Genomic DNA, 11,141 nt, shown 5'->3' with positions numbered 1-11,141 from the left:
TGAGCAAAAGGAGAGCATCCAGAGGCTGGGATTTGGCTTGTGAACCTTGAAGCGCTTTCTGGCAGCTCCGTGATCGTGCTTCCGATAGTGGCAACCCCTTCATCGACTGACGGTTCTTCAGCGACGTCTCCGACAATTCACTGTGAGTGGTTACCATTTTGCTTCGTTTTAGTTTTCATGCTTTCTGGGCCAACAACTTCGGCGTCTGTTGTCAAGAACCAGCTAGGGCCTAGGGCAACAGCTAGGGTTGAATGAGTGAATGGTCAGTCGTTAGAGAAGAAAATGGCAGCAAAGATAAGAAAGGGAGGGAAAAGATGAAGAGGTGATGGCTGTTCGAAGAGGAAGAGATGGCTGGAGGAAGAGGCGGCTACTACGAGGCGAACGAACATCTGAAATTTGTTCTAAATGATTCAGAAATCGAAATATAAACCCGTTTCGTCGCCGCAATCGATTGATAGAAACTCATCAATCAATTCGGTAGTCTTGTTTTTCGTGAAACTCATATGAATCGATTGACCAATTGATTGAAGGTGTTCAATCGATCGATCAATCAATTTGGTAGGCTTCTATTTCTCATGAAAGAAACTCATTTAAATCAATTGGCCGATCGATTGAACATTTCTAATCGATCGATCAATCGATTCAAAAGACTTCTGTTTCTCGCGAAATTCATGTAAATCAATTGGTCAATTAATTAAAAATATTTAATTGATCAACCAATTGATTCGGTAGACATTTTTAAAAAAAAAATAAAAAATTGACACCCTACGCCTAAGCAGCGCCTAGCCCCTAGGTGGCCTCCTAGTGCGGCGACGCCTATTGGTGTCACCTTGGCAAAAGGCAGGGTGATGGACAGTCGTCCACCGTTTAGGTGCCGCCTTTTAAAGAAGATGGATATACATAATGTAAAATATAAATAAAGAATAGGGACTCATAAAAAAAACTATTATTGGAAGATTTTTTTTAAAATTTTTTTTATATGGGAGAGATGAGTAAAAATTTTCTGCTTTTGACCTGGATTGCAGGTGAAAAAAAAAACCACTACAACTACCACCACTGAGATGCTCTAGGCATTGAACTTTATGAAATCTTTGAAGGGATGAAAATGATGAGATGATCGAGAAAAGGAAACACTAATGGAACTATACTGTTTCAGATTACAAATTAAAATGTACAATTATACATAGATTTTGTCGAACAGAGAACTGCAAAATAATTACTAAATCCAATTTCCATCTAAATTTCTTTGCAGATTCAGGCAATAATCTGAAACAGAGTGACAGGTTATTGTTTGAATTACGAAAAGGAGCTTCAGGAAACATATCGAGTAGAAGCTCATGCATAACTTTTGTGTAACGAATAATAAACTCTGCGACTAAAAAATCTCTCATCTCACTTTCACGTATGATACAATTCAACATTAAATAAGAAGCATCTATAAGATTAAACATCAAGATTGCCCGAGTCAATATCAGATGTTCGTTGCACAAATAGTCTAAGTCTCTCTATCTCACTGATCGCAGTTAACCGTTCTGCAAGAACATCCATTGTCACATAGTTTGGTTTGCATCCCCAAGAACTCATCTTGTCCATAAGCTTGAATGCTTTTTCAAATATGTTATGGTCCTCAAGACCCTTGAAAATGGAGGTGTAGGTCGTTGGGCAATATATTTTGTCTATGCATCTCGTCGAAGAGTTTTATTGCGGCATCAACTTTTTGATTCTTAGAATAAGAATGGATGAGGATGTTATAGTAACCGTGTTGGCCGGCCCCGCTCACACATCATGCTCCTGAAGAACTTCATGGCCCGGTCAAGATCACCAGCTTTGCAAAAACCATTGATCAGAGTTCCATAAGCGACAACATTAGGTTTGCATCCATCGTCGCCCATTTCGCTGAGGAATTTATCAGCCTTGGAAAAATCACCAACCTTGCACAAAGCATCGATCAAAGTATTGTATGTGAAGATATCAGGCCTAAGCCCTACCTTGCACATTTCGTCGTGTATCTCGAATGCCTTATCCAACCTCTTATTCTTGCAAAACCCACTGATCAAAGTGTTATAGCTCTTTATGTCTACTCGAAAACCATTCTTTTTCATCGACGACACGTTCGAATAAGCACCATCCAGTTTACCAACTTGAGTCAACCCAGAGATGAGAGTGAAGTATGCCATAGAATCAAGGAAAACCCCTTCCTTGATCATCTCATCAAACAATGTCGTCGCCCTTCCTACATTGTTGGAATGAAGAAAAGCACCCATCAGGATGTTATAGGTGATAGCACTGCCTTTAACTTCCGGCCACTCAGACCTTTTTCTTTCCAAAAAAATCTAGGGCACTTCCGATCATCCCATGCCTTCATCTTCCGTTCGGCCATACCCGAAGAGGAATCCGTTGGTAGGCATCGGTCATCGTCCATACTGCCATTAGACTCGTGCAGTGAACGTGATTAACCCATTTGTGTAGGGTTGGTAAACAAGATATTACTCTCTGAATCTTCACAAAGGATATCTCATCTGTCACAGATTACTAAACTCAAATTTATTAAAAATACATATATACTACGTACTTAAACTTTTTTTCTTATTTCTCTTATGCCAAACATAAATAGCTGGAATATAATACAATGATCAATTATAGAATGACACAGATGCTTTAAACTGCAAACGTATGAATGAACTAACAACTTGTTTATTTCATCTTTCCAGGGGAATTTGATGACTCAGTAAATCACAACAAAGAAGCTCCAGTAATTGCCGGCTCAATCACGGTAAGAAATATTACGAGACAGATTTCATAATCATCTGCTCAGATAAGACATTCAAAAAGTGTTATATTCCAGAAGGAGATCATTATTTTAGACAACGATGGAGAAGTCATCTATCATAAGCCGAAGCGAGTGTAAATTAAGTGTAAATTACGCAGCTGCCTGTCCGTAGAGACACTTCCTTATCTGCAATCAACAGAAACAACTCAACTATTAGAAATTTGATGACAAATGTTCTCAAAAAACAATAGGAGAGAGACCTGCGAATGTTTATCTAATGTCAAATATATTGTGCATACAGAAGGGGGGGAGCAAGTAGGAGAGGAAAATATTTTTGACAAATATAGAGCAAATAAATTACATTATCGAACTCTTTATTTTCCACCGATCTTATTTTGAATGATGAAAAAACATAGGAGAAGCAATGTTATTATGTGTTTATATTCAAAATAAAAGGGCGAATTTCATTCCAATGCTTTTAAATTACCTTTCTAAATATGTATTTCCATCCAAACACTAAGTAGACTAGAAATGGCAGGACATTAGACGGATAAAATTTCACATCATCGAGAATATCTTGAATCTTGTTTCTATATCATTCACTGAAGTTATCGAAGTGAGTATTACCTCAGGCAATTTCTTGCGGAAAGCAACTTCCAGTCTTGCATCAAGTGTATTTTCACAGACAATCTTCCCATCTATAGAAGCCAAGGCAACACCACCAGAGCTGATAATAAAGGATTTGTGTTAGCAAAACAGGAGGACTGCACTCCCAGGCAAATTAACTTGATGCATATAATAGGAGCAAACAATTTGGTTAACTATTGTTGCTTACACTGCACGATTGATATTATCAACCATGTAAAGATACCAAGGTTCCATTTACTTGAACAGATAAGTGAATAGATGGACAGGTTATAGGCCGGATCACTTTTGTTTTTGATCCATCCACTTGTTTACTTAAACATGGACTAAAATGAATGAAGAAAGAAATGTCGACTTGGTATTAAGTCTTCCTGAATCATCCAAATCAGGTGAGTTGAAGGACATGTTTCAGTCACTTTAGTATGCATCCATCCTCTCTTCAATTCATTCTATTGCCAATTCATCCACTCTTGAATTCATCCATCCCATCAAACAAATTCAAAATGTTCAATCATTCACACCATTAAATTAACACAGAATCTTGATTAATGTGCAAATATTATCAAATTCTTCCATTTTATAATAATAAATATTGAATTATCTTTGCCAAGATATGTTTATCCCAATTATTTGGGGTTGCTACATTGCTGATAGTAGATTTATTCAATTCAAAAGGTTAATGAAATATTTAGTAATCAACTACTTTATTACATCAACTAACGTTTTCTTTGACCACCTTCTACTTATTAACTAATGTTTTTATTGCATGCATTATTAAATGATATTTAATGAATATTAGATAAAATTGCACTTAGATCCTTGTAAAATACAAATGTGTACCATTCCCATCTAATTTTACAAATATATCAAACTAATACTTAAAATCTTGCATATGTGTCATTAATGTATCCTAAATTAGTAATTTAATGGATATAAGTGGAAATTTTACCCTTCAATTTCAAACATCATATGAAGTATGGTTTGCAACGATTGAAAGTTTGAGTTGACAACATTCTCCTCCAACCTTACTAATCTATCTGATGCCACAATGAACAACAATCTTCTTCCCTTTCCATTTGTCATTGAAAAACTAATGTTTATGTTGTCTATCTTTCATTCAGGATTGTCATCTTTTGCCTGTGATCACTGTGTCCCTTGAGATGTTATCCTCTATTCCTCTCAACCAATCCTAGGACCCTTGCCTATTGCCTCCACTTTCATCAGTCCACACTATCTTGTCAGACAAGCAAAAATCCCACTTAGGAGACTGTCTCTAAGAATCTCTCCTTATCCTCACTCGTTAATGTGTTAATCTACTGCAATGCCTGTTCTAGCATTGTTCGTTCAACGAACTTCTAGATTGTACCTTCATGTATGCTGTGTCGAGTGACACAATCAAAATGTACCACTATGAAATTACTAAAACCTAATACTAATCAGTACAAGGAATCTCTTTTCTGTTGCATATATTAATTGTGTATTGATGATTATTGTATTGTGCCGACACCCATCATGTTTTGGTATTACAATTGTATCATTTTGATTAGAGACTAAAACTCAAGCACGGCATGACATGACACGACACAACATCAAAATAATATCGGTATTATTGGAGACAAACTTTAGCATCGCACGAGATATTAAACCTTGGGGATGTCTTAATCCTTGCTGAGATCCCTTTTTTGTTTATGTATTAAGTTGGACATGGTATTTATGCTCTAGTTAAGGAAATTTGTTGAAGTCATTAGTTATGTGTTTGGATTTAGACCCCCACATTAGATGTTTAAGATTATGGTTTATGGTCGTCCAACAAAATAGTCCTCTTTGCAACAAACAATACAATAATGTCTTTCCTTTCCATTGAACAAATATTGTATATGTGCTTATTAAACAAGTTGGGGTAAAACACTTAATTATGATAAACATATTCAATTCCTAATCCCCATGGATGTAAAAATGGACATTTATGACTATGTTCTGAAAGTGCATTACCAATGGAGACCATGAGCGTTATGGTGACTAGGGGCAGGTGGTAAGTAGACATTGGCATCTACAACAATATTTGGTGGGTGAACACTTTCTTTAGATGCATATTCTTCTTTTGCTGACTCCAAAACTGACTCCACAAGATGATGATCTTCTTTCCGACAACGCAACAAAACAGCTGGTTCTTTCAATCTGAGCAAGCTCTACAAGGACAAAAGAATTCCAATTTCAAAGCCAACAAATTTGGAATGGAAAAAATAAATGAAATGAAGAACCAGTCCTTTAAAATTAGCACACATAAAGAGAATAAAGCATATTGCTTGGACAATTAGCAGAGACTCTTAGTAGTCTTTAGTTAGATCAAGGTGAAAAATAATGGTGAAATAACTAACATCTATGGCTAGCTATAAATAGGAAAGATCACGCCATCATAATGCTAATCTCACAAGTTCAAAGATTATATCAAAATAAGCTAAACCTGAGTTATAAATATGTCCTGTTAACCGTTACTGTCCATAAGCAGTAATGCAAGACAAGATGAACAAGAGTCAAACCTGAACAATGAGATCCTTCAATAGGTGTTTATATGAATGATCATGATGGATAACATTCGATATGTGATGATGGCTGACACCCAGGAGCTCCTTTGCAGCAGCCTCTTTCATGGAGCTGACTAAATCATCTTGAGATTGAAGAACTTTGATACGAGAAGCATTAAGTTGCATTGAATATTCACTGCAAATGGTAATAGAGGAGACTCATGTTATCACTGATCACCACACAAATAACTTAATATCCATTATTAGATGATAACTTATCAAAATCTAAAGAATAAACTTCTCTCCACGATATGTAAAAGGAAAAAAGGATTATTATGGAGAAAAACAAACTTCAACTTCACTATCTATAAACCTTTTGAGTACTTTATAAATATTATAAAGTTTTCAATTATTTGTCCTTATTCATATAAGGATAACCACCAAGCCTTATCCCACTAAGTAGAGTCGACTATATGAATCCTTCTACGTCATTAAACTCTATCCCCTATTATATCATCATCTATATTTAAATAAATTTATCTTATTTTATTGTTATTAATCAAGTTTTTTTGGTCTTCCACTTCCTTGTTTGTCATGCATTTGTTATAGTTTCAGATCACCTAACTCGCATTTATTGGTCGTCTAAACAGATCTATACTATCTTAAACGTGTCTCTCGGAGTTTTCTCTTGATATATGCAACCTGACTTTCTCTCTAATTCTCTCATTTCTTATCTTGTTCATCCTCGTATGTCCACACATCCGTCTTAACATCCTCATCTCTGTAACTCTCATCTTTTGCTCCTGTGCTCAAGTCATAGCCCAATATTCAGTTTAGTAAGTCTAACTGTCTTTTTGTAAAACTTCTCTTTAAGTTATAGAAGTACTTTACAATCACATAGAATACCCGACGCTCTTCTCCATTTCATTCATCCTGTTTGTATTCTATATAAGACATCTCTCAATCCCTCTATCCTTTTGTAAAAAAGAACCTAAATACTTAAAACTCTCAGTTTCAAACAACTTGTCATCTCCTATCTTAACAATTGTCTCATTACGTATAATATTGCTAAACTTAAATTTCATATATTCTATCTTTATTTTGTTAAGTCTGAAACCTTTCACTTCCGATGTTCCCTGTCGAAATTTAAGTTTAGCATTTACTCATCCACTTGTCTCATCTAGCAAAATAATATCATCTACAAACAACATGCACCACGGTACCATGTCTTAGATGCGTCAGTGAGTTCGTACATGATTAGTATAAAAAGATAGAAACTTCGAGTTGATCCATGATGTAATCCTATATTATAGGAAATGCTTCGATTAATCCGCCTAAAGTCTTCACTTAATTAGTTGAACATATATTACGCTAACACTACTCTTTTCTAGAATTTTTCATATAATTTCTCTTGAGACTTTATTATAAGTTTTTTCACTACATTACTATTTCCAACTTTGATATCATCTTATTTTACGTCGTATTCAAGTCACCGTATATTTCTCCTAATACTTGTACTCCTACCCTTTCCTTAAATATATTTTAATTCTCATCCTTTAGCTTCTACCATCATTTAATTCTAGGAGTCGTATATATTTTGCTCTTATTGATGCTATGTTTAAGGCATATATCCAACCGTACTAATCAGTGTTGGGTAGTTAAGTTTTCTCCAGATGACCTTTCAATTTTTATAAATCTTTCTATATTTCTTCCTAACCATAAGAAAGTCAATTTGCGATTTATTATTTTCACTTTAAGGGTGACAAAGTGTTCTTTCCTTTCCTTAAAAAATGTATTTGATAATATAAGGTCATATGCTATTGCAATATCCAATACAATTTTTCCTTTTTCATTTCTTGTTCCAAACCCATAACCCTAATCACCCTATCATATTCCTCATTTTTCACTCTCACATGTTCATTTAGATCTCATATTAAAATCATTTCATTTAGCAGAATGTTTTGTTATAGCACATCTAGATCATTCCAAAACCTAGATTTGATTTCTTTATCTAATCCTACTTGAGGTGCATATATGTTAATTAAGTTAATAGTTTCTTTCGCCACTACGAGCAATAATCCTATACCCTTTCTAACTACTCCTACAACTTCATCTTCATCCTTTAACGAACTATCTACAATAATACTTACTTCATTTCTTGATTTACTCATGTCTATCTATCATAACTTAAAACCTGAGTTCTCTATTATTTTTGTCTTCTCTCCTACTCATTTAGTCTCTTGTATACATAAAATATTAATTCTTCTCCTAATCATCATATCTACTACCTCCATTGTTTTGCCGATGAGCATTCTTGTGTTTCATGTTCCAAATCTTAGATCACTAGTTTTCCTATAATATTTGTTCTTATTCAACCTATGCTATAAGAACTCTTACATATCAACCTAACGTAACTCTCACCCTTTCTCATCCGGGCTTGGGACCGGTCATGGTGGGCTTTCATATAACATAACACATATCAAAAGAAATTGCTCCTAGAAAAATACTTTCACATAAACACCAAGCTGAGATGAAAAGTATTACACTGAATTTGGCTGCTAACATAAATATACTGGTAACTAATGATAGACGAGCATTAGCCCAATCTCATTCCTTTGTGAAAATCTAAAAAGGCTATATACATATATAGCATTTCCATAAATTAGCTGATGAAATTTATATACTTATATTCCATATTATATATTTCTTGGTTCTCTAATCCAAATATATATGAATTTACATAATTTCAGTTATTTATATTTTCAATCATTGTCCTTTTTAATTTTGGACAAAGCATGACTCACGCATCTAGTTTCTATGCTTTTAGCTGGTCAGTATATTCTCTGTCAAACAAAAACATGACATAGAGAAGCAATTTCTTCGTATACAATTTTCAATGAAATAAATAAATGCTAAAGTGAAAAATATTTGTGTACAAGTTTGAATTTTATGGTATATGAAAATTAAAGCCATTAAGAATTAGAAATCAGAATGCCACGATGTCAGGATGATGAGTCAAGTATATAGTTAATGAGGTTACTATCTAATCAAGGTATCAAAGTATTGTGATATTGTTGTGATTGCCTTCGAATGCAAATGAAGTAATTGTGCTATTTATTACCTTTTTTCAATATTAGTATGTTCTTCATAGAAGAGTCATGTTAGTGCCTATGGCGTCAACCAACAATAGTTCATAGATTGTTTCTAAGCTTAGTTGTCTGGATGAACTATACTTAATGACCACAAAATTAATGAAGTTGGCTACGTCATATGTAAACATTAATTTTGAAATAGTTCACAAAATGAAGTGACCACTTAACATCAATGAACCAAATGTTTGCTGGAAAACTAGTACAATGTACCACAAATAATAAGTGACGAGATCATTGGTTAGCAAATTAACAAAACAAAAAAGCAGCAGAAAATAAATGGACAAGCATTTTACATTTTCTTCCGAATTTCAACTTGCTTCTCTTTACGTTCATATTCTTGTCTGATCTTCTTCTTTTCAGCTTCAACAAGTTGTAATTTCTCAATGTTAAATTCCTAGAAAGTAAATTGAGGAGCAAACAGTTAAACAAAGACCAAAGCAAAAGGCTTACTAGAGTGAGAAATCAAAATTGCATGTCATGCAATGAAAAATGCTTCTTAATTTATACATATAATTCTAGGAGAAATGATGCTATGGCGACCACTGTGTTTGGTAGGGAAAAAGACCGGTCCAGTAGGGATAAAGATGAGGTAGTATCTCAAGAAAATATTCTCATCATACCAGATGCATGTTCATCTTGAGTATCAATTATCTTTCTATTACTCAATTTACATTAAATTAACATGCAGCTAAGTCTGAATAAATATTTTTGAAGAGTTAATGCTTCTTTTACCTCTTTTAGTTCCCCCTCTAATGATTTATTATTCTTCATTTTAAATTGCAAGAGCATTCCATGAGCATTTCCTTTTATTGAGAGAAATTTGATAGGTAATCCATCAACATATTTGGTATGCAATCAGCTCATATTAGTAGTGAGTTAGTTTATTGAATTACTCATATTCAGCTGAGTTCCACTATAACTTTGTTGAATCTCCAAGGATGATTCATCTCCATAACTCCATTGATACTGATTGAACATGTCTCACTGTGTTTGTTAAGGGTCTAAACTTTAAATTGAATCCCTTATTTATGTTCATTAACATCAATCACTCCCATGCTTCCTTTTACCTACCATTTATTAACCTCTAATAAACAATATAAGACATAGCCACTTGTAATATGAAGAAAATGAAAATAGGGCGAAAATCCAATTAATACTATCGAGAATAAACAGTACAACATTATTGTTATTTATCATACAGTTGGATCACAGATCAACAAAACCATGACTAGTTCACTTTGTCCAATTATGAGCGACAGACAGCAAACGAAGACCTAATAAGACGAAAGCAAAACAAGAGGGAGAGATCCGGAAAGTCAAACCTCTTCGGCGGAGATGGAGATCTCGTTGGCCTTCTCCTCCGCCTCCTGGCGGATAAACCGCACCATCTGCTCTATCTGCTTGGAGACCTCGGCGTCGTTCATCTTCCCTCTCTGGTTGGCTTCCGATCGTCTGGAAACGAGAGCGGAGAAGATCGACCGCCACAAGGTAAAGGCAGCAGCAGGAAGTCAAGAAGACGGACGATGGACCGAAGGGGCAAGCGGAGTTACCTAGTTGATTGCTATTGTACCGGATGAGGATCCGCTCCAAGTATTGTTGTAAATGGAAACCCAACTTCACATCTCAACATATCATCATCCTTATTCAACTCTCCGTCCGTTCGATGATGGCGGAGATAACTCTCTGTATTCCATCCAATATCCGAAAGGCATCTCATATCTATGTCATATCTTGAAAATATTTTAATTTTATTATTATATATTTTTAATTAAAATTAATTTAATATTTGATTAAAATTATTTTAATTTAATAAAAATAATTCAACTTAATTAAAATTGATCAAATACTATTGAAATAATTTTTATACTCAAAGGTGCTCTAATTATTCTGGTTCCATTAGTTTTACTTAAAACAATTAATCTATGTTAGAGTCGTGTTCATCAAAATTATTGCAATGGGAGTATTTTTTTTACTAAAATTATTATAACAATATTTGGAGAAGAGTATTTGTGTGAGATGAGGCATCATTTTCATTTTTTTTAATGATAT

At 34.4% G+C, this 11,141-nt stretch overlaps 2 protein-coding genes across 2 annotated transcripts; both read right to left on the bottom strand.

Moving 5' to 3' along the window:
• Positions 1-1,443: 1,443 nt before the first annotated feature.
• On the bottom strand, positions 1,444-2,264 carry LOC122043542 (pentatricopeptide repeat-containing protein At5g28460-like). Its single transcript, XM_042604170.1, has 2 exons — positions 1,781-2,264; positions 1,444-1,676 (listed from the first exon to the last, which is right to left on the bottom strand). Exons 1-2 carry the CDS (start codon positions 2,262-2,264, stop codon positions 1,444-1,446), a joined length of 717 nt encoding a protein of 238 aa, XP_042460104.1.
• A 373-nt stretch (positions 2,265-2,637) lies between these two features.
• On the bottom strand, positions 2,638-10,641 carry LOC122040714 (V-type proton ATPase subunit E-like). Its single transcript, XM_042600140.1, has 6 exons — positions 10,415-10,641; positions 9,386-9,486; positions 5,956-6,136; positions 5,408-5,604; positions 3,398-3,497; positions 2,638-2,956 (listed from the first exon to the last, which is right to left on the bottom strand). The coding sequence occupies exons 1-6, from the start codon at positions 10,514-10,516 to the stop codon at positions 2,921-2,923; spliced, it is 717 nt and encodes a 238-aa protein (XP_042456074.1). The 5' UTR covers positions 10,517-10,641; the 3' UTR covers positions 2,638-2,920.
• Between the last annotated feature and the right edge of the window lie 500 nt (positions 10,642-11,141).

This window comes from Zingiber officinale, chromosome 2A, assembly GCF_018446385.1.
Source record: "Zingiber officinale cultivar Zhangliang chromosome 2A, Zo_v1.1, whole genome shotgun sequence".
NCBI classification, from domain to species: Eukaryota; Viridiplantae; Streptophyta; class Magnoliopsida; order Zingiberales; family Zingiberaceae; genus Zingiber; species Zingiber officinale.
Note: the sequence above shows the minus strand (reverse complement) of the source record. Positions and strands in the feature narration are given on the sequence as shown.

What these genes read in the sequence shown, in the direction of transcription:
- LOC122040714 (XM_042600140.1), bottom strand. Translation starts at nt 10,516, where the DNA reads ATGAACGACGCCGAGGTCTCCAAGCAGATAGAGCAGATGGTGCGGTTT. An exon ending in TGAAGGATCTCATTGTTCAG is followed by an intron (nt 5,605 to 5,955) that starts GTTTGACTCTTG and finishes TTGTCCTTGTAG; the next exon opens with AGCTTGCTCAGATTGAAAGA. An exon ending in TCCGCAAGAAATTGCCTGAG is followed by an intron (nt 2,957 to 3,397) that starts GTAATACTCACT and finishes TGTTGATTGCAG; the next exon opens with ATAAGGAAGTGTCTCTACGG.
- LOC122043542 (XM_042604170.1), bottom strand. Translation starts at nt 2,264, where the DNA reads ATGGGTGCTTTTCTTCATTCCAACAATGTAGGAAGGGCGACGACATTG. An exon ending in GTTCTTCAGGAGCATGATGT is followed by an intron (nt 1,677 to 1,780) that starts GTGAGCGGGGCC and finishes CGAGATGCATAG; the next exon opens with ACAAAATATATTGCCCAACG.